Source organism: Bos javanicus, chromosome 22 (genome assembly GCF_032452875.1).
Source record: "Bos javanicus breed banteng chromosome 22, ARS-OSU_banteng_1.0, whole genome shotgun sequence".
NCBI lineage: Eukaryota > Metazoa > Chordata > Mammalia > Artiodactyla > Bovidae > Bos > Bos javanicus.
This window is the reverse complement of record NC_083889.1, coordinates 7,424,646-7,447,964: the sequence shown is the minus strand read 5'-3', so window position 1 is coordinate 7,447,964 and position 23,319 is coordinate 7,424,646. Positions and strand designations below refer to the sequence as shown.

General features: G+C 41.4%; 1 protein-coding gene across 1 annotated transcript in view; it reads left to right on the top strand.

Moving 5' to 3' along the window:
* GLB1 (galactosidase beta 1) overlaps window positions 1–23,319 on the top strand; it is a 104,156-nt gene that overhangs the window by 45,015 nt on the left and 35,822 nt on the right. Inside the window, exons 8-10 of the mRNA XM_061395756.1 lie at window positions 884–1,005; window positions 1,135–1,175; window positions 3,323–3,435. Coding sequence (XP_061251740.1) covers window positions 884–1,005; window positions 1,135–1,175; window positions 3,323–3,435 — 276 coding nt within the window. The remainder of the gene's footprint in view (window positions 1–883; window positions 1,006–1,134; window positions 1,176–3,322; window positions 3,436–23,319) is intronic.

Here is a 23,319-nt window from a genome sequence, read left to right as displayed (position 1 = left end):
GGCTCTGTGGCATCTCCGTAGACGGCTGGGAGGCAGAGACGGCAATGAGGTCCTGGCAGGGATGCTCAGCCCATCAACGAATGTGTCCCTCTCTCCGCTTCCCTTCCCCCCGCAGTTGTTGTTGTTACTTGGCCCCACGTAAGGGGTGTCTTCCCCGCAGCAGGTCAGGCTGCCCTGCCTGTGCACCCACCTTTGTACAAAGCAGCCTTTTCTGAACCTGGCCTCTGCTTCCTGAGTCATGCAGAACCCATGTTCACAGACACTGAGTGGAGCTGTTTCCTGCAGCCTGAGACAAGAAGTCCCCAGAACACACCCAGATTTCTCTTTTCTTCTGTAGACAAGGGCGTGGCAGGGTCATGCCCAACAGAAACACCAAGCGCTAGAATATTTGGACAATATTTCTACAACACATTAAGTCAGTCTGAGATCTAAAGAACGTCTGTATGTCACTTTGCTGTACAGCAGAGATTGGCACAACATTGTAAATCAACTATTCTTCAATTAAAATAAGTCAACCAGAGATCTGAAAATCTGGATTCACACAAAGGGTGAATTTGGTGCTAATGATTTCATAAACATATTTTGTCATCTGACTCTTTTGCCCAACAAACTTTCCTCCTGTATTCAAACTGGGGATTGGTTAATAAGATTTTGATGCAGGTACAGCTTTTCAGGAACACCTGCTTTGTCCACACCTGAGACCTGAGCTTAGGCAATGCTATTATGAAATGTCCTCATTGGTCCCCCAGTTCCCAGCAAAGCAGTGAATGTCAGCTGCCCCCTCTTCCTGTTCTTCAGTGGATAACCTAGGGCAGTAGTTACTGGGAAGCCCAGCACGTGAAGGTTTAAGTCTGTCCTAAGCTCCATATCCCTTTCTTTTTAGGTCAATTCTGAATTCTACACCGGATGGTTAGATCACTGGGGCCAGCGTCATTCCACAGTCAGCTCCAAAGCAGTGGCTTTCACCCTTCATGATATGCTTGCTCTCGGGGCAAATGTAAACATGTGAGTGTTAATTTTTGGAGGGAAGGGAGTCCTCTGTAGCTGTGGGCTCATGATGAAGCTGTGGGCTCATGGTGAAGCTGTGGGCTCATGATGAGCTGTGGGCTCATCTGTTCTCTTGTTTCCTTGTAGGTACATGTTTATAGGTGGCACCAATTTTGCCTATTGGAATGGTAAGAGCGATTTAACATTTGTTTGTAGAATCTAATGGTAGAATGTTTCTGGTGCTTGATTTTGTCCATACCATGGCCATTGGTGATTCTTCTGTCTTGGTTTGTCTTCTCCTAAATTTTCTAATATGTAAGATTGCCTATATAATATTAAAAAATCACTTTCATCGTTTATTTATTAGGAAGAGAGAAATGTTGAATTTACTTTTCTATTGAGAATAATTTTTTAAAATTGAGTATGCAGGTGTCATGAAATAATCAGTGTTATATGAATGAGTAGCATTAGGCTGCTTCTGAATTACCCTTCTATACTTGTTTTAGATGTTCAAAAGTTACTTTCTACAATTTACTTCAACATTTCAATTTAATTTACAAATGTGTAAGAATCATAGAAGTGGAATTTTTTTCCCTATGTAAATTTGAGTTTTTCTAGGTTTTCTTTATTTTCTTAATTTTATTGAAGTATAGTTGCTTTACAGTGTATTCCAGGTATACAGCAAAGTGATTCAGATATATAGATAGATAGATAGATGTAGATACAGATATATATTTCTTTTTCAGATTCTTTTCCCTAATATGTTACTATAAGATATCGAGTCTCTGGCTATACAGTAGGTCAAAAAATCATTTTTCTTTTATTTGGTCACACTTTATGGCATGTGAGATCTTAGTTCCTTGACCAGGGATCAAACACATATCCCGTGCATTGGAAGCATGGAGTCTTAACCACTGGACTGCCAGAGAATTCCTACAAAATCATTTTTCTTTAAAAAAACGTTAAGGGCTGTAGGTTGTGCATTTAGAAACTATTGTTTAAAATCAAGCTAACTGGGCAAGTCGTAGTCTCTGGCTATAACTTACTTGTTCATATATTCTGGTCTTTTTTCTCTTTCTTTTTTAAAAAACATTTTGTTGAGGCATAATTCACATACCCTAAAGCTGATGATTTTTAAAATATATGATCTAGTGGTATTTAGTTTAGCACAAACTTGTGCAGCCATTACCACCATCTAATTCCAAAACATTTTCATTACCCCCCAAAGAAACCTCATACCCAAGAAATGCCCCACTGCCCTTCTCCCAGCTCTTGGCCACCACTCTTTGTCTGTTCTGGACACTTAGTACAAGTAGAACCACACAATATATGGTCTTTTGTGTCTAATTTCTTTCATTCAGCATAATCTTCTCAAGGTTCATCCATATTATAGTGGGTGTCAGCACTTCATTCTTTCTTATAGAGAAATAATACTCTATTATGCAGATATACTACATTCAGTTTCTCCATTCATCAGTGATGGACATGTGGGTTGTCTCACCTCTTTTGGCCATTATGAATAATGTTGCTATGCACATTGACGTGGAAGTATTTGTTTGAGTCTCTGTTTCAGTTCTTCTGACTGCACACCTAGGATTGGAATTGCTGGTTCACATGGTAACTAACTCTATTTTTAGAGTTAGAGGAACTGCCACAGTTTTTTTCCAAAGCAAATACACCATTCCTATATTTCCCATATGGTCTTTTTTTTTTTTTTTTTTGGCCACACTACTTGGCATGTGGGATCTTAGTTCCCTGACCAGGGATTGAACCCTCGCCCCCTGCAGTGGAAGCAGAGTCTTAACCACTGGACCATCAGGAAGTCCCTCCATGGTCTTTTTTGGGGGTAGGAAAAATCATGATAAAATTCTCTGAGTTTACTTGGTCTGATAACCCCTTAGTGCTTTGCTGCTGATCCTGGGCCCAGAAACCTGTGTGTCTACCATGGACCTGTTTTTTAGCCACAGAGGAGGTCATAAACAAGATCACAGCTGCAAGGTTAACATTCGGACGTGTGAGTCGTGCCATAGGCCTGGCCACTGCTGGCTGTGAGATGTCTGGGGGCTTTGTTGGGAGCTTCAGATGCCCTGCGGATCCAGTGCAGGGATATCTGCTGGGGTTGCTGAGAGAGTAAATGGGGAAAGTCCTTTGTAGACACCAAGGTGCTTAGTGAGGGCCACCTGCAGGAAGAAACCTTGCATCTGGAGGGCCACCTCTGTGTCACTTAACAGTTGGCTGTAATGTGCTTCTTTATTCACCACCTCCACAAATCCATGAGAACTTCTCACAGGAGAAGGCCTTCTGTAGTAACTAGCGGCATGGTTTTGTCTTCCAGGAGCCAACATACCCTACCAACCACAGCCCACCAGCTACGACTATGATGCCCCCCTGAGCGAGGCCGGGGACCTCACTGAGAAGTATTTTGCTCTGCGGGATATTATTCAGAAGGTGAGTGCTTTGTACATGCTCCAGGGGCTGGTCTTGGACCAAGCCTGCCTGGGACTCAGGATGCTCTGTAGACATCTTCCTGCAGCCTTTGTGTGTAAAAGGATGGATGAATGGAGGCATCAGCTAGACTTGACCTCAAGTCCTGGCCCCACCCAGTTAAGAGGGAGCCTGTCAGCAAGTCAGGCCACAGCACGCGGTTGTGTTGTAAAGATTAGAGAGAACATAGGTAAAGCCTCGGGAATAGCCCTTGCACATACGCTGTCCAGTAAGTGTTAGCCATTACTATTATTTATACTAAAGGTATAAATGTGTGTCCACATAAATAGCTGAAGTGTGCGGGAGAGAAAATCTATGGGCATCGTGAACACAGGGCAAGTGTGAGCTGTCAGCAGAGCTTCATTTTTCTGCTTTGGAGCAAGTGATTGCTATTTCCTCCTGGCCTGACACCTGAACACTTAGTCCTGCTAGCGTTGTGACCTTTTGAAGCATCTAACGCACCCAGGTGGGGTTTCCTGTCTCTGTGTGGCTTTTAAAAAAAAACCCACAGTTTTTCTGCTCAGTCACCTGCGTTTTGAAGTTAAAAAACAAAGGTTTTCTGCCTATAAATGGTATAAACTTTTTTTTTGTTTTCAACATAGTCTCAATTTATGCCTAAGTGTTAACGTTAATATTATGAAATACTTTAAGCCTATTAAAAAGTAGAGTCAATACCTAACTACTCAGGGTTTGTTCATTTCATCTGCATTTTCAGATGTGTGGTTAGAATGTTGCTCGTGTAATTTTTATTGTGGGTTTAATCTCTAGAATTTAGAGTGATGACTCCCAAGTTCTGTCTTGTACATTTGTTCTCCATTTCAAAGCTCTCTGTTCCTATCTTTATTGTTTCCTTCCTTTATTTGAAGCTTAGCTTTTTAAACCAGACTTTGTTCTTTTGTAATATAAATACTCAAGTCTGTACCTTTCCTTCAAGTACTGCTATGGCTCCATCTCGTAAGTCTTGATATATAATATATTTATTATTATTTGCTTTTAAACATGCTTATTTTGACTTCTCTTTGGCCCTTCAAATGTTCAGAAGTGAGGTTTTAAAATATTAAACACAAGTATTTTTCTAGTCTGATGGTTTCTCACATAGCTGCATTCTGGTTAGAGAATGTTTTGAGTATAATACCAATCCCTTGAAATTTATTGAACCTCCTCATACAGCCTGGCTTATACCAATATGAACAAATACTCCATATATTCTTGAAAAGACCGCATGTTTTATAACTGTTGGCTATGATCTGTATACATGTTCATTTGATTAAGCTTATTAATGGTGCTATTGATATCTTTTATGTCCTTCCTAATTTTTGTTAATTTATTCTATTAGTTATTGAGAGAGTTGTGTTTATATATTTCTCCTTGTAGTTCTGTCAGTTTTTGAGGCCATATTATTAGAATGCAAATTGAGAATTAAATCTTTTTGTATCATATGGAAACTATCTCTGATAATGATTTTTGCCTTAGAATCTGTTATGTCTGATACTAATATACTTACCTGCCTTCTTTTATCTGGTGTATCTTTTACCTGGTGTATCTTTGTACCTGTGAAAGATATCCTTCTATATCCTTTCTTAAAAATCATCCCCAAAACCTCTGTCCCAAAACAGAAACAAACTCACAGACATAGAGAACAGACTTGCGGCTGCCAAGGGAGAGAGGGACGGATTGGGAGCGTGGGGTTAGCAGAGAGAAACTGTTGTACATAGCGTGGATAAACAGCAAGGTCTTCCTTTCTTACTGTAGAGTACAGGGAACGAGATTTAATATCTTTGTAACAAACCATAATGAAAAATAATGTATGAGTGTATAACTGACTTGGTTGTGCAGCAGAAGTTAACACAACACTGTAAATCAACTTTACTTCAATAACAATAAAATAAAAACATACATCCTTTGTAAACAGGATATAGCTGGATTTTTTAAAAAATCTCGTTTGGACATTTTGTCTTTTAACTGGTGCACCTGCTCATCATCATTCATTATAATTCTTGATACACATCGATTCATTTCAGCCATCTTGTAATTATGTACTTGCCTACCGTTTCTGTTTCATCTTCCTTTCTTACTTTCTTTTGAACTGTTTATTTTTGTTTTCTTATATCACCGCCCCCTCCACATCCTAATTTGGATGTTATCGTCTGTATTTTCGTTTCTTTAGGGGTTACCTGATGAAGTGTGAAGTATGCGCACCCCACCCTCCCCAGAAAAGCACAGCTCTTTAATGCAGAGCTCAGTGAATTTATAAAACACAGACTCCTGGAACCAACACACAGCCCCTCAGAAGCTTCTCTCGTGTTCCTTCTAATTACTTTCCCCTGACCTTGATCACCACAAGTTAGCTGTGCTTGTTTTTTGACTTTATATAGATGGGTTCATACAATATGCACTCCTTTATATCTGGCTTTCAAAAAACTTTAACATTCAGTTTGAATTTATAATAATTTAAAATTAATCTATATCTTTACTTCCTTCCTATAACCAGAACTTTATCTCACGTTAACTTCAATTACATCCCTCCTGACTTACATGCTCTGGATGGCGTGTATTTTAGTAGTGGGCTAGTTGTGGATGTGAATCTTCAAAAGAGATTTGTTTTCTCCCCAGTTTATCGCTATGCAACAAATTACCCACAAACTTAGTGGCTTAAAACAACAGATGTTAGGAGTTCCCTGGTTACCTGCTGGTTAGGATTCTGGGCTTCCAGTGTCATGGCCCAGGTTCAGTCCCTAGTTGGTGAATCCCACAAGCTTCGTGGCATGGCCAAATATATATATGATCTCACAGTTTCTGACAGTGAAGAATATAGGGTGGCTTAGCTGTATGTTCTAGCTCATGAATTCTCCCGAGGCTGCAGTGAAAGCTGTTGGCCAAGCAGCAGACTCTAAAGACTTGCATGGGGCTAAAGGATCCATTTCTCTCTTTCTTTTTTTTTAAATTGAAGTATAGTTGATTTACAATATTATGTTAGTTTCCCGTGTACAACAAAGTGTACAGTTATACATACATACACATAGTCTTTTCCATTATGGTTTATTACAGGATACTGAACATAGTTCCCGGTGCTATTTATCTATTATATATATATCAGTTCAGTTCAGTTCAGTCGCTCAGTCGTGTCTGACTCTTTGCGACCCCATGAATCACAGCACGCCAGGCCTCCCTGTCCATCACCAACTCCTGGACTCCTGACTCACGTCCATCAAGTCAGTGATGCCATCCAGCTATCTCATCCTTTGTCATCCCCTTCTCGTCCTGCCCCCAATCCCTCCCAGCATCAGAGTCTTTTCCAATGAGTCAGCTCTTCGCATGAGGTGACCAAAGTACTGGAGTTGCAGCTTCAGCATCATTCCCTTCAAAGAAATCCCAGAGCTGATCTCCTTCAGAATGGACTGGTTGTATCTCCTCGCAGTCCAAGGGACTCTCAAGAGTCTTCTCCAACACCACAGTTCAAAAGCATCAATTCTTCGGTGCTCAGCCTTCTTCACAGTCCAACTCTCACATCCATACATGACCACTGGAAAAACCATAGCCTTGACTAGACGGACCTTAGTTGGCAAAGGAATGTCTCTGCTTTTGAATATGCTGTCTAGGTTGGTCATAACTTAGTAATGTGTATATGTAATCCCAAACTCCTAATTTATCCCTCCCCCGCCTTTTTTCCCCTTTGGTAACCATAAATTTGTTTTCTTTTAACTTGTGTTATTTACTTTGGGCTGCCCTGGGCTTTCTTCGCTGCGTGAGGCTTTCTCTGGCTGTGGCGAGCGGGGACTGCCCTCCGCTGTGGTGCGCAGGCTTCTCACTGTGGTGGCTTCGCTCGTCGTGGAGCACAGGCTTCAGCAGTTGTGACTCTTGGCTCTAGAGAGTGGGCTCAGTGGTTGTGGCGCCTGAGCTTAGTTGCTCCAAGGCATGTGGGGTCTTCCTGGACCAGGTATCCAACCCATGTCCTCTGCATTGGCCAGCAGATTCCTAACTGCTAGACCACCAGGGAAGTCCCCGTAAGTTTGTTTTCTATGTCAGTGAGTCTGTTTCTGTTTTGTAAATTAGTTCATCTGTACCAATTTTTAGATCTCACATATAAGTGATATTATATGGCATTTCTCTTTCTCTTTCCATTTCGTGTAGAATGATAATCTGTAGGTCCATCCTACAAAATGGCATAATTTTATGCTTCCTTATGGCTTAGTAATAGTCCATTGTATATCCGTACCACATCTTCTTTATCCATTCATCTGTCAGTGGGCATTTAGGTTGCTTCCATGTCTTGGCTACTGTGAACAGAGCTGCTACAAACACTGGGGTGCCTGTGTCTTTTTGAATTACAGATATATTCTTAGGAGTGGGATTGCAGGATCATATAGCAGCTCTATCTTTAGTTTTTTGAGGAACCTCCATGGAGACATAGTGGCTGCAACAACTTACATTCCCAGCAGCTCCGCTTTGAAAGGTCCCTCTCACACAGCTAAGGGCAGGTCGCTAAAGTTCCTTGCCACATAGGACTCTCCATGAGGTGGCTCACAATGTGGCTTCCCCCACAGAGAAAGGTCTGTGGGAAAGCAGGCACCTCCAGATGAAAGTTGTGGTCTTCTTAAAAAAATTTTTTTAAATTTATTTATGACACATGGGATCTTATTTCTCAACCAGGGATTGAACCCATGCCCTCTGCAGTGGAAGCATGGAGTCTTAACCACTGGACTCCCAGGGAATCACTGAATCACTGAACTCCCAGGGAATCACTGAATCACTGAACTCCCAAAGTTGCAGTCTTTGAATTACCTAAACAAAGAATGACATTCCATCCCTTTTCCACATTCTTTCCTCCAGAAGCCAATTACTAAGTCTGGGCCATCTTCACGGGGCCTAAGTTCCACTTATTGAGGGGAAGAGGATCAGAGAATTTGTGGGCATATTGTTAAAACCGTCACATCCCCCTACAGTCAGGGCCAGACTTGTCGCAGTCAACACTCATTGTAACCACAGGTAACTTTTGGTTATGCTGCTAGTCCAACAGGTTCATTTATTTCCTTTAATGGTCTTTTTATTTATAGAGGTTGTTTTTTTCCTTTTTGACCTAATTTTGTTTAATTATATAAAATTACCAAATATCAGTATCTTTAAATGTTTCCTCTCTGACTGTTAAGATTTTCAAGAAAGATGTCTTCTGATTTTCTGCCTGGAGTAAGCTGCTGGCTGCCAGCATTCTGCACCCTGGCGCAGGGCTGGGGTGGCGGTAGTTACTTTTTACTTTGTACATGATCACAGCCTCCTCTTTTAAAATGCTCCACATGTCCATAACTCTGCAGGTTAACCAGGAACCCAAAGACCATGTTTTCTCCTCCCCAGAAAATAAATCTCTAGTCCCAGGTGGGAGAGGGCACTGCATACAAAGAGCAGTGTTTCTCAAATACCAGCACATCAGAGCCACCTAGTAACTTGATGGAAATTCTAATTCCACCGAATCAGAAGCTCTGTGGGTAGAGCCAGCAATCCAGGATTTTACAGTCAGAGGAGACTCTGACATGCACTAGAGTTTGAGAACCCTTAGCTTGGAGAAGAAGAAATCTGTGGATCAGGCTCCTTATTTAATTAAGCACCTGTACCTCCCAGGTTCGGAAGTACCTGGTGCTGCCAGTTTCGAGCCTTTTAGTAATTCTTCAGAACCAAATTGAATTGGTTCTTAGTTTCCTCCCGTTCTCTTTGCCTTTCTTACTACTGATTCGCCATTCATTTGTCCATTTTCCAGCTTCCAAAATTTTGTTACTGTTGTCTCCTGTCCTGTCCTTCAGTTCTGTGTATTTATGTCTTAAACAAAAATCTGTTCACTGAGATTTTACTGGTGTTTTGGGCAAGAATGACATCAGGTGTTCTGTTTAGTGAGCCTTCTTAACCTAAATGATCTCATTCTCTGTAATGAGATCATCACATGCTATTGTACATGTAGCATGCACTCAGCTACATGCTGTTATACTATTTAGATCTACTGCCATTTACTTAAACCATTTCTAATTGATGGGCATCTAGATTATTTTGAACTTTTATTTTACTTATTGAAAAATTTTTAAATTAATGTGGCTTCACCGGGTCTTGGTTGCAGCATGTGGAATCTTTAGTTATGGCATGTGGGATCTAGTTCCCCGAGTAAGGGTCGAACCTGGGCACCCCCTGCAGTGGAAGCCCAGAGTCTTAGCCACTGGAAAGTCCTAGTCTTCCATCTATAGTCTTTCAGAATTTCCCCAACTGTTATAAACTTTCATATTATTCTATCAACTTCAAAACAAAAACTCAAGATACTTGTTGATGTTTTAATTAGTTTTGTATTAAATTTATACATCAAATTAGGGGTGATATTTACTGTATTGAGACTTAGCCAAGAAAATGGTTTTCTGTCTATTCAAGTCTTCTCTGATGTCCTTGTTTTAAAGTTTTCTTAAAAAAAATAGTCCCTGTCCATTTCTGAATATGTTTATTCTCAAGTATTCTGTGTTCCTAATTCTAATATTATTATAAATGGAGTCTTTTATTTCTTCATGAGAAATATTATGATATATATTTGTCTTCAAAATATAACATCTTGAAATTTTTTTAATATATAATGTTGCAGACACTCATGTACCCAATACCTAGATATAACACAGGTTATTATGAAATCTCTGCTTCTAATTGTTTAAGAAAATAATACAATGCAGATAAATCTGGCTCTATCTCCTGTTTCTTGCCCTCCCCCCTCAGATGGAGGAAGAGGGAATGGTATTTATCCTTACATACATTTTGTGATTTTACCACAAATGCGTGCATCCACATATACTATATTTAATTTATTTAGTCTCCTTAAATTGAACATGAATATTCCATTGTACTTTCCTTTTTAAATTATTGACTGATTTCCAGGATTTTATTAATGTTATAGTGCCTGTGGACTTATTTCTGTTGCTTCATCTCACAAACCATTTCAGATTTATTTATTTATTTTTAGCAGATTTCTTTACATATAAATCACATACTGTGGACTTCACCCATTTAAAGTACACAATTCGATGGATTCTGTACATTAATTTTTTAAATTGTGATAAAATATATATAACATTAAATTTGGCATTTTAATCATTTTTAAGGGGTTAAAAGTTCAGTGGCATAAATTTCATTCATAACGTGGTGTAACCATGGCCATTATCTAGTCACGAAATCTTTTCATTCGCCCAGAGAGAAACGCTGTTATGCAATAACTCCCCATTACAGCCCCCTTTCAGCCACTGGGAAGCTCTGGTCTACTTTCTGCCGCTGTGAATTTGCATATTCTAGATGTTTCACAGAAGTGGAACCATACAGTATTTTCCTTTTGTGATTGACTTATTTCATTTAGCATGTTTTCAAGATTCTGCAATGTTATAGCATGTGTCAGAATTTAATTTCTTCTTTATAGTGAATAATACTTTATGGTATATATACAGTCAATGCTCCATATCTGTGGGTTCCACATCTGCAGACTCAACCAACCACAGATTACGGGGAAAAAAAAAACAAAAACAGAAAGTTCCATAAAGCAAAACTTGAGGTGGTTGCATAGCACCAACTTTTTATATGACATTTACATTGTATTTACAACTATTTACATAGCATTTACACTGTGCCGCCGCCGCTGCTGCTGCTAAGTCGCTTCAGTCATGTCTGACTCTGTGCGACCCCATAGACGGCAGCCCACCAGGCTTCCCTGTCCCTGGGATTCTTCAGGCAAGAACACTGGAGTGGGGTGCCATTGCCTTCTCCAATGCATGAAAGTGAAAAGTGAAAGTGAAGTCGCTCAGTCGTGTCCGACTCTAGCAACCCCATGGACTGCAGCCTACCAGGCTCCTCCGTCCATGGGATTTTCCAGGCAAAAGTACTGGAGTGGGGTGTCATTGCCTTCTCCTATTTACACTATATTAGGTATTATAAGTAACCTAGAGATGATTTAAAGTATATGGGAGGGCTGACCTGGTGGCTCAGTGGTGAAGAATCCACTTGCCAAAGCAGGAGACACAGGTATGATCCCCGGTTTGGGAAGATCCCTCATACCTTGGAGCAACTAAGCTCGTGTGCCACAGCCATTGAGCCTGTGCTCCAGAGCCTAGGAGTGGCAACTATTGAGCCTACTTACCACAACTGCTGAAGCCCACATGCCCTCGAGCCTGTGCTCTGCAACAGGAGAAGCCACTGCAGTGAGAAGCCTGTGTACTGCAGTGAACAGTAGCCCCCACTCACAACTAGAGAAAAGTACGCACGGCATAGCCAAAAATTTTTTTAATTATTAGAAAAAGTATATGGGAGAATGTGCACAGGACATATGCAGATATACTCAAATTTCTTGAACATCCTGGAATTTTGGCATCTGCAGGAGTCCTGGTCGCAGTACCCTGCAGATACGAAGGGAAAACTTGTGTACCAGTTTATCTATTCATTTCATTCATCTCTTGATGGACACTTCGAATTGTGTGACACTCTTTTGGCTATTTTGAATAACACTGTATTAAACATCAGGGCACAAATATCTGTTCAAGTCCTGCTTTCCATTCTTTCGGCTATATACCTTGCAGTGGTACTGCTGGAAAGGCTTATTTTTAGAATACTTTTCTTTCTGAAATAATGAACTTTTCTATGCCTAACAAGAAAAAAAAATGCAAATCAAACTTAAAAACAGATATTTACATGTGCTTTTTTGCACGAAACGTCGTCTTATCTTTGGCCTCATCACAACCTCACGCTCTTATTCTCCTATACGTTTAGCTGCTGCTTTCTGCCTCTTCCCCACTCCTGCAGCCCCTCACATTTTCTTGACCTTCCCTGGCCCTTATGATTGCTGGCTGTTAGAGTCACTGTCGCCCTGCATAGCTCTCTCTGCTGCTGTTCAGGGTCCATGCCCCATATACCAGCCTGGGCCATTCTGCTGTCACACTCTGGCCCTGGAAACAGGCAGGAGGGTTGTGAGTGTCAGTGTCGACTGGCTGGAACAGGAATTTGTACTTTCAGCCTCAACTGGACCTTTAACTGTCTGCACTTCTCTGTCTCCACCCTCATCTCTTCTCCCCATCCAGTGTGAACCGTCACCGCCACACTTTTCCCGTAATGTACAGGTGATGCTGTCTCCTCCTTCATCAGGAACATGAATGCTACTGAAAAAGCCAGGTGACATAGATATACATTTCAGAGAGGGTATCGGATGAGGCATGAAAAGCGAACGTGTATTTAAATGAGCAAAAACAAATCATTAAAATTTATGGGTACCAGAGAATAAGAGGGGATGAATAAATTGTGAGATTGGGATTAAGGTATACACACTGCTATATATAAATAGACAACTAATAAGAACCTGCTGTATAGCACAGGGAACTCTACTCAAAACTCAGCAATGGGAAAAGAATCTAAAAAAAAAAAAAAGAGTGGATATATGTGTATGCATAACTGATCCCAGTTCATAGATCACAGCCTATGAGTCATGCCGTGCAGGGCCACCCAAGACAGAGAGGTCATAGTGAAGAGTTTTGGTAAAACATGGTCCACTGGAGGAGGAAATGGCAACCCGCTCCGGGGGTCTCACCTGGAGAACCCCATGAACAGTATGAAAAGGCAAAAAGACATAACACTGGAAAACGAGTCCCTCGGGTCAGAAGGTGTCCAATATGCTACCGGGGAAGAGCAGAGGGCAATTACCAATAGCTCCAGAAAGAAAGAAGCGGCTGGGTCAAAGCAAAAACGATGCTCAGGTGTGGATGTATCTGGTGGTAAAACTAAAATCCGATGCTGTAAAGAACAGTATTGCATAGGAACCTGGAATTTGGGTTCATGAGTCAAGGTAAAGCGGACATGGTCAAGCAGGAGATGGCAAGATTGAGCATCGAAATCTTAGGAATCGGTGAACTAAAATGAACGGGAACGGGCCAGTTTAATTCAGACGACCATTAGGTCTACTACTGTGGGCAAGAATCCCTTAGAAGAAATGAAGTAGCCCTCACAGTCAACAAGAGTCCAAAACGCAGTACCTGGATGCAGCCTCAAAAACGACCCAATGATCTCAGTTCATTTCCAAAGCAAACCATTCGACCTCACTGTGATCCAAGTCTAAGCCCCAACCACTGATGCCAAAGAAGCTGAAGTTGACAGGTTCTATGAAGACGTACAACACCTTCTAGAACTAACACTAAAAAAAGATGTCCTTCTCATCATAGGGGATTGGAATGCAAAAGTAGAAAGTCAAAAGATACTTGGAATAACAGGCAAGTTTGGTATTGGAGTACAAAATGAAGCAGGGCAAGGGAAAGAGAACATGCTGGTCATATCAAATAACCTTTTCCAACAACCCAAGAGATGACTCTACACATGGACATCATCACATGGTCAATACTGAAATCAGACCGATTATGTTATTTGTAGCCAAAGATGGAGAAGCTCAGTACAATCAGCAAAAACAAGATGTGGAGCTGACTATGGCTCAGATCATAAACTCCTTATTGCAAAATTTGGGCTTAAATTGAAGAAAGTAGGGAAAACCATTAGGCCACTCAGATTCGACCTAAATAAAATCTCTCATGATTATACAGTGGATGTGACAAATAGATTCAAAGGATTAGATCTGATAGAGTACCCAAAGAACTATGGATGGAGGTTCATAACACTGTACAGGAGGCAGTGACCAAAACCATCCCAAAGAAAAAGAATGCAAGAAGGCAAAGTGGTTGTCTGAGGAGGCTTTACAAATAGCTGAGGAAAGAAGAGCAAGGAAAGGCAAAGGAGAAAGGGAAAGATACACCCAACTGAATGCAGAGTTCCAGAGAAGAGCAAGGAGGGACCAGAAGGCCTTCTTAAATGAGCAATGCAAAGAAACAGAGAAACAACAGAATGGGAAAGACTAGAGGTATCTTCAAGCAAATTAGAGATATCAAGAGAATATTTCATGTAAGGATGGGTACAATAAAGGACAAAAATGATAAGAACCTAACAGAAGCAGAAGAAATTAAGAAGAGGTGGTAAGAATACACAGAAGAATACATAAAAAAGATCTTAATGACTTGGATAACCACTATATTGTGGTTACTCTCTTAGAGCCAGATATCCTGGAATGTGAGTTTGGGTGAACCTTAGGAAGCATTATTACAAACAAAGCTAGTGGAAGTGATGGAATTCCAGCTGAGGTATTTCAAATCCTAAAAGATGATGCTGTTAAAGTGCTGCATTCAATATGTCAGCAAATTTGGAAAACTCAGCAGTGGCCACAGGACTGGAAAAGGTCAGTTTTCATTCCAGTCCCAAAGAAGGGCAATGCCTTAGAATGTTAAAGCTACCACACAATTGCTAGCAAGGTGATGCTCAAAATCCTTCAAGCTCAGCTTCAGCAGCTCATGAACCAAGAACTCCCAGATGTACGAGCAAAGAGACAGAGGAACCAGAAATCAAATTGTCAACATTCATTGGATCATGGAGATTGCAAGGGAGTTCCAGAAAAACTCTACTTCTGTTTCACTGACTACACCAAAGACTTTGACTATGTAGATCACACCAAACTGTGGAAAATTCTTAGAGGTGGGAATACCAGACCACCTTACCTGTCTCCTGAGAAACCTGTATGCAGGTGTCAAGAAGCAACAGTTAGAACCAGACATGGAGCAACTGACTAGTTCAAAGTTGGGAAAGGAGTATGTCAAGGCTGTATATTGTCACTCTGCTTATTTAATGTATATGCAGAGTACATCATGTGAAATGCTGGGCTGGATGAATCACAAGCTGGAATCAAGATTGCCAGGAGAAATACCAAAACCTCAGATATGCAGATGGTATCAGTAATGACAGAAAGTAAAGAGGAACTAAAGAGCCTCTTGATGAGAATAAGAGGAGAGTGAAAAAGCTGGCTTGAAACTCAGCATTCAAAAAACTAAGATCATGGCATCTGGTTCCATCACTTCATGGTAAATAGAAGTTGAAAAAATGGAAGCAAGACAGATTTTATTTTCTTAAGCTACAAAATCACTGTGGATGGTGACTGCAGCCATGAAATTAAAAGACACTTGCTCCTTGGAAGGAAATCTATGACTAACATAGACAGCGTATTAAAAAGCAGAGACATCACTTTGCTGACAAAGATCTGTATAATCAAAGCTATGGTTTTTCTAGTAGTCACGCACGGATACGAGAGTTTAACCATAAAGAAAGCTGAGCGCCAAAGAAGTGATGCTTTCAAATTGTGGTGCTGGAGAAGACTCTTGAGAGTCCCTTGGACAGCAAGCAGATCAAACCAGTCAATCCTAAAAGAAGTCAACTCTGGATACTTATTGGTAGGACTGATGCTAAAGCTGAAGATGTAGTACTTTGGCCACCTGATGTGAAGAGCTGACTCACTGGAGAAGACTCTAATGCTGGGAAAGATTTAAGGCAAAAGGAGAAGAAAGCAGCAGAGAATGAGATGGTTAGATAGCATCACCAACTCAATGGACATAATTTGAGCAAACTCTGGGAAATAGTGGAGGACAGAGGAGCCTGGTGTGCTGCAGTCCATGGGGTCGCAAAGACTCAGACACGACTTAGTGGCTGAACAACAACAGCATTACTGATTCACTTTAGTGTATACCAGAAACTAACACAACACTGTAAGTCAATTATACTCCAATGAAAACATTTTAATCATTGCAAGTTAAAATGTTTTAAAGATTAAAATAATTGGAAACATCACAAAACCTAAAAACATATTTTGATTTATCCACTGCTTGAAACACCTCTGCCATCCTTCTTTCCTTAACTTCTTTTGGCTTCATGCTGTTTTATTGTCTGTCTCTTCAAATGACAGCAGTGTTTGTAATCTTCTCTAGTGAGATTGGCTCTTGAGTGTGGTTGATAGAAATTTGTTTTTCAGTATTGACAGTTTAGCAAAACAGAAAAGCTTCACATTTTGTTACTGATGGTGCTGTATGACTATTTAGTATTGTCATGCAAATTGGGAAGATGTCTTTCAAGTTCTTGCAAGCATGAGCGATAATATTTGGAAGAAATTACAGACAGGTTCTGGCTGCATAACATTTCAAACCCTGTTTCCCTTCTGCAACCCACATATTTCTGGGGCTGGATGCCTTAGAGCACAGTCATGTTGCAGGTCAGCATAATCTGTTAGCAATAGTTTGCCTACTCATGGGAGTGATAGTGCAGCTGGTAAATATATTTTCCACCCAAATTAAATAAATCCCCACCTCAACTCTCCTTTGGTTGAATCAAGGCCTATACCCACTCTAAAGCCCCTTCACCTAAGAGCATGCTTGACAAGAAAACTGGAGCAGAAAAAGACGAGTGTTTTAGCCTTTTGTGGTTAAATTGTGTTACTTTGCAAATTTTACAGAAACCTCTGATCACGCACTACTAGGACTCTCCCTTGGGGAGGGAGTGAGCCTTGGGGGCACTTCTGGATGCAGGAGATGAGTTCAGAGGCTGCTGAAGTAACCAAGGAATGAGATGACGGCACGGGCAGTAGGGAGTGGAGAGAGAGCAATTGATTTGAAAAATATTTGGGAGGTAAAATTGGTGACAAAGGGAAGTGAGAGTGTTAGTGGCTCAGTCATGTCCGACTCTTTGCAAACTCATGGACTGTAGCCCACCAGGCTCCTCTGCCCTTGGGATTCTCCAGGCAAGATTACTGGAGTGAGTTGCCATTCCCTTCTCCAGAGGATCTTCCTGACCCAGGGATCAAACCTGGGTCTCCTGCATTGCAGGCAGATTCTTTACCATCTGAGCCACCAGGGAAGCCCAGAATTGGTAGGATTTAGCAACTGGCTGCGGAGAAGGCAATGGCACCCCACTCCAGTACTCTTGCCTGGAAAATCCCATGGATGGAGAAGCCTGGTAGGCGGCAGTCCATGGGGTCACAAAGAGTCGGACATGACTGAGCGACTTCACTTTCACTTTTCACTTTCATGCACTGGAAAAGGAAATGGCAACCCATTCCAGTGTTCTTGCCTGGAGAATCCCAGGGATGGGGGAGCCTGGTGGGCTGCCGTCTATGGGGTCGCACAGAGTCGCACACGACTGAAGTGACTTAGCAGCAGTAGCGGCAGCAACTGGCCGAATGCAGGTGTGAGGAAGAATGAGGAGTCATTAATTGGTCCATGTTACAACGTTAGCTGGATAACTGGATGGGTATTGGGGTTAGCAACTAAGACAGAGAGCTGCAAGGAAAACGCAGGTGGGAAGTGGGGTAGGGGAGAGAAGCCAGTTATGCTCAGGATGCCTCTGGGGACAACTGGGGGAGGTCTGGCAGGCAACTCACTTAAGAGTGAAAAGTTCCAGAAAGAAGTCGTCAGGACAGACATGGATTCCACAGTCATTGTGGAGGCGGAGGGTGAAGTTCAGGAGAGGCTGAGATTGCACCTGGAGAGCTGATCCGGAAGGGCAGTGGGCCAAGCAAAGGACAAATCCAGAGGATCCCAGGTGTTTAACCAGCGGCCGCAGTAAGATGAACTCGTGAAGGAGACCGAATCTTCAGAAATTTATGTGATTCAGTAGCTTACGATAGATAGATTGCAACGTAACATTTAGTTGTCTTTCCCCTCGTTCTCTGTGTTGATATTTTAGGTATAGGAAGAGAAAAAAGAACAACTTCAAAAGCGGGCTCTTGCTTAGGAGACGTTGTAGATGTTCAGCTAGCTGGTTTGTTAGATGGTGTTCAGAGTATTTGTTTGCATGGAGGAAAAGAAACGGGATCATAAATATCCCCATATACACCTCTTCCTGCCTCTTTCCTTCACCAAAGACTTAAAAAGTTGACTGGGTTTCTTCTATAGTCCATCTCAAGACTAAGCTGGGTGGAGACGGACAGTCTCTTTCACTGACGTGGACTCCCGGGGATGGAATTTCCCAGAGGGCTGCACCAGCCTGTACGGGAAGTGAAGGCTCCAGGCAGCCCTCCAGGCCGCACAGGACTCTTTTAAGTCAGGGCAGTGCTCTCGATATTTGCATTTTTAAAGCTATTCTCTTTGCTGTGGGTAAAACTCAACCAACTTGGTTAACACTTTGACCTCGAGGATGAACTCTAAGACTGTAGGGTAAACGCCCTCCTGCTCATTACCAATTCCTGAGAGGGGCAGTGGTGAGTTTCTTTTTGTATGCTTTTGAATGAGAGTTTTGTTCCAGTTCTTAATAGGGGTTCTATCAAAGATGAGTCCAGCTGACTTTTTGAAGATGGGTTATTCTGTAGAAATTAATCAAGTTGTAGTTGATTGACCTTGATGACTGGAGTGGGTCTTGGAATTCCTTGAGGGTGGCATTGGGGCTGGGTGGTGACGGGGCATGGGAGAATGGCCAACGTGATTTTCAGTATTTCAGAAGCTTAATGACATTTGAACCTTGACCCAGGACCAGTCACACTGGCTAAATGTCCTCTTGGTTTATGGCTAGAATGACATTAGTTCAGTGGGTGAACTAGCTGTCTCTTAATGATCCATGGTGCTGGTGGAAACACAGTGTTTATGTCAGGTAATCAAGGATGACAATGTCAATATTGCTTCATAAACGTTAGTCTTTAAAAAAATTTATTGAGGCACAGTTGATTTACGGTGTTGTGTTAATTTCTGCTGTACAACAAAATGACTCAATTATACATATAGATATATACTTTTTCATATTCATTTCCATTATGGTTTTATCGGAGGATACTGGTTATAGTTCCCAGTGGTACACAGTAGGACTTGTTGTTTATGCATTCTACATATAATAGTCTGCATCTGCTAATCCAAACAGATAGTCTTTTAAAGCATCGCCTAAACTCCTGTGGCATTAGTCCATTCATTTCCTGCATACCTGGCTTTTTTAGTCTGTCTTCCGAAGTGATTTCTCTGAAACCCTGATCTGGTCAGGATGCCTTCCATGACTCCACCCCTATTTTCATCAAGCCTCATCTTTCCATTCTCCCTTTTATTTAAACCATTTTTTAAAGTATACTTTACAATGCTGAGTTAGGTTCAGGTGTACAACAAGATGATTCAGTTTTTTTCACTCTTTTTCAGATTCTTTTCCTACATTACAGTTATTGAATATAGTTCCCTGTGCTATGCAGGTCTCCCTTTCTTCTACATGACTGTCTAGCCTTAAGATAAAGGTACATAAAATTCCTCAAGTTCTACAGGAGGTGCCTCTTCTACTCCCTGGCCTCTGCACAGAGTGGCCCCTCATTTATCCACCTAGAAAATGAGGACATGCCTCATTAGCTTCTCTGGGGAGTCATCTTTGAGTCATCTCTCTGCAGATTTAGTCACACTTTGCTTTCTGCCACTGAGTTACACTGTGGAAATCTTGAATCCACAGCTTCTCCTAGTGTTAATATGACTTGTGTATACACACTGCACTCTAGACTTGGGGCTGTTATTATCCTTAGTACCAAGCACAGGACCTGACACAAAGTACTTTCTTTTCATTTTTTTTCTGTGCCCCGTGGCTTGCCAGATCTTAGTTTCCTGACCGGGAATTGAACTTGGCCCCATCAGTAAAAGTGCAGAGTCCTAAACGCTGGACTCCCAGTGGATTCCCCAGTCACTTTCTTAATGAGAGTTTGCTAGATCAATGAACAAAAACATTAGAGATCTTAGGGAGAGAATAGTTGGTCACTGTTGCATCTGTTGGCTTCTACTAGGAAAAGAGCAGCTTTCCACGTTGAGTTTGTCCCTCTAAATAAGTAGGATAAGAAGCAATATTTACGACAAGTCTGAAAACTATGATTAAAGTACAAATTACTCTGGAGACATAAAGGTTCAGACGTTTATTTTGCTATGTTTGTCTATTTCTTTTCTGACACATTGGTTACTTGGACAGAAGATTAGAATTTTGCTATATGATAATCAGTGAAAACTCTCTATAATAATTTTTTTAAAGGTTGTGGCAAATGTGATAGACAGAGGGAGGCTTAATACGGAGAATATAATGAGCTCATCCTACTGATTTAAAAAAAATCAAGATCCAAATAGATAACTGGATGAAAGACATAAACAAGTATAGACCTCTAGTGAAAACTTTGACACACCTTATGTTAAAAATCATATAAAATGCTTATATCATTTGACCTAATGACCCCTCACTTGACTGGAGGAAGAAATGGCAACCCACTCCAGTATTCTTGCCTGAGAATCCAATGGCCAGAGGAGCCTGACAGGCTACAGTACCTGGAGTCACAGTCGGACATGACTGAAGTGACTTCACGTGCACGCCCCTCACTTGGAACTTTATTTTAAAAATTCTGAACGTGGAGAATATTATAGACAAGAAGTTGTTCATTGCAATATTATTTATAGTATCAAAAACTGGAAATAATTCAATACCTAATATTGAAAAGCGATGGTTATATAACTTCTGTTATATCTGTTTGAATATAATATACAAGTAAGTAAAATTGTTGTTACTATTTGGCCCATGCCAGAAGTGCTTTTGGTAAGTGGCAGGAGTAAATTATAAAATTATCTCGTCTTTATGTGTGCTTAACTGGTGGTCCAGGGGCTCAGACTCGGAGCTCCCAATGCAAGGAGCCTGGGCTCGATCCCTGGCCAGGGAGCTAGATCCCATATGCTGCAACTAAAGGTCCTGAAAGCCTCGACAAAGATTCTTGAGTGCCACCACTAAGACCCAGCGTGCCAAAAAAATAAATAAGTAACAATAGTGAAAACGAAAAAGACAGAGCCAGAGGAACAACACTAAACTTGGAGTCGAAGTCCCGGCTCCTCCCTTGCCCCTTTCCGAAATCTTGAGCAAGTTCCTCGGTCTCATCTCTAAAGAGGAAATATGATAACAAGCTATGAGGGCCTATGTAAGGAGTAAATAAAATGACAGAACCGGCACATCAAAGTCAGCCGAGTGTAGGTTGAATAAAAGTGTCTGTGCAGTTGACTTTTTCATCCAGTGTGGTAGAGAGGTTGCGGCCCTGGCCACACCTTGACTTTAGAAATTAGGTGGGTCGTGGCCCTACCTCGCACAAGTAAATAGGGGATCTCAGACTGCTGTCAGGTCTCCCCTCTGGATCTGTGCTGACTGCTGTTATTGGCCAGAATGTTGGGGGGAGAATGCGGTATGTCACCTGGCAGAAGAGAAAGAATATGATCTAGGCTTCAGGCAAAGCTGGGAAGAGAGACCTTGCATCCTGCTGTAAGATCAGGAGTCACTCTGGCCTCATTTGTGTTACTGTGAGTCATAAAGTTCACTGTAACATGATCTTTTAAATTTCACAGAAACATAGACTCATAGAATATTAGAAATACCAAGGGTTCCCAGCTCCAGATGGCTGCCTGTCTATGTATCTATCTCTTCTTCCTTCTAAAATGTGACTAATGATAAAAAAAAAAAAAAAAAGAATTTTTTATTTTAAATGAAGCCAACAAGAAGGGAGCTGTCCATGCATGAGAGATTTCAGCAGATTTCTGGGAAACAAAAATAGATGGAGCAGTGGTGACTGAACAAATAAGATAAGGAAATCTAGGTTCCCAGTGAGCATGGAAGAGGGTTATAGGAACAGGGAACAGGGAGTAGATTGACCATAAAGAACCAAGAAGAGCTGGGGTCTTGGAACTACAAGTAAGACAAAGGATGGAAATGAAAGCTGAAAATGGAAGATCTGGGTGGTCCAGTGGTTAAGATTCTGCACTCCTTATGTAGGGAGTGGGTGTTCGATCCCTAGTCAGGGAACAAAGATCCAAAATCCCACATGCTGTGTGTATCATGGCCAGAAGATTTTTAAAAAGCAGGGGTGGCAGGGTGGGAAGGCTGATGAAACTCTACGTATTTCCAGTCATATCCTTCACTCCTTCACCCCACTTTCCAATAAACTGTCCATCAGGGAAGCATCTTTCTACCAGCCAGAAAATTGGAGGATTAAAAAAAAAAAAGTGCATAGCCCCAGAGCAAAGACCCCACATGTTATGTCTGATTCCCTGCGAAGTCATCCTAAAACAGAGGTCCCCACTGGACAAGCCTGGCTCCTGTACGTATAACAGGACTGGCACAAAGAAGCTGAGTGTGCAAATGCTAGTGCATTCGTTTGCATTACCATTAAATGTGAATAGAAAGCTAAGGATGATGGCCACATGTTTGTGCAAACCCAGAAAAACTGCAACCAGGAGGAGGAAGACCAAGATGAAATAAACAGAAAAGTAACCCTAAAGGCAACAGAGAATCCACAGGACAGATCTTAAACAGAACAAAGCAAACCTTCTCAAATGTATATCCTTCAGAGATATCTGAGAAGATATGGCATCGATAAAAGAAGAACAGAATACTTTGATAAAGGAGACCAAGAAAAAGTTATCGGAAATTTTAAAAATATCCTAGAAATTATAGAGTGAGAAGACAGATGGAAACAGGAGAGGAAAGATGAGACCCATAGAAGAATAATCTGGGAGGTGCAGGTTACTCATAAGGAAGGGGAGAAATGGAGAAAAAGCAAACAGCAAAGAAATAATACAGAACTTTCTCCAAAATAAAAAAGAATATCTGAGTTGCCTAGCACAATGAATGTAAAACCCATGTGTGTCCAGATGCACCTTTACAAAAATTTAGGATATTGGGAATAAATAACCTACAAGCTTCCAGAGAGAAAAAGCTGGTCACCTTTTTCAGGAAGGTGCTTGGCATGAGCCACACCAGGTGACAGAGGACACTGAACAGCACCCTGGTCATTCTGAGGGAAGATGATTTTTTAGAAAAATATTTATTTGGCTGCATTGGGTCTTAGCTTCAGCATGAAAACTCTTAGCTGAGGCATGTGGAATCTAGTTCCCTGGTCAGGGATTGAACCCGGGGCCCCTGCATCGGGAGTCTTAGCCTCTGGACCGCCAGGGAAGTCCTGAAGATGATTTTCAA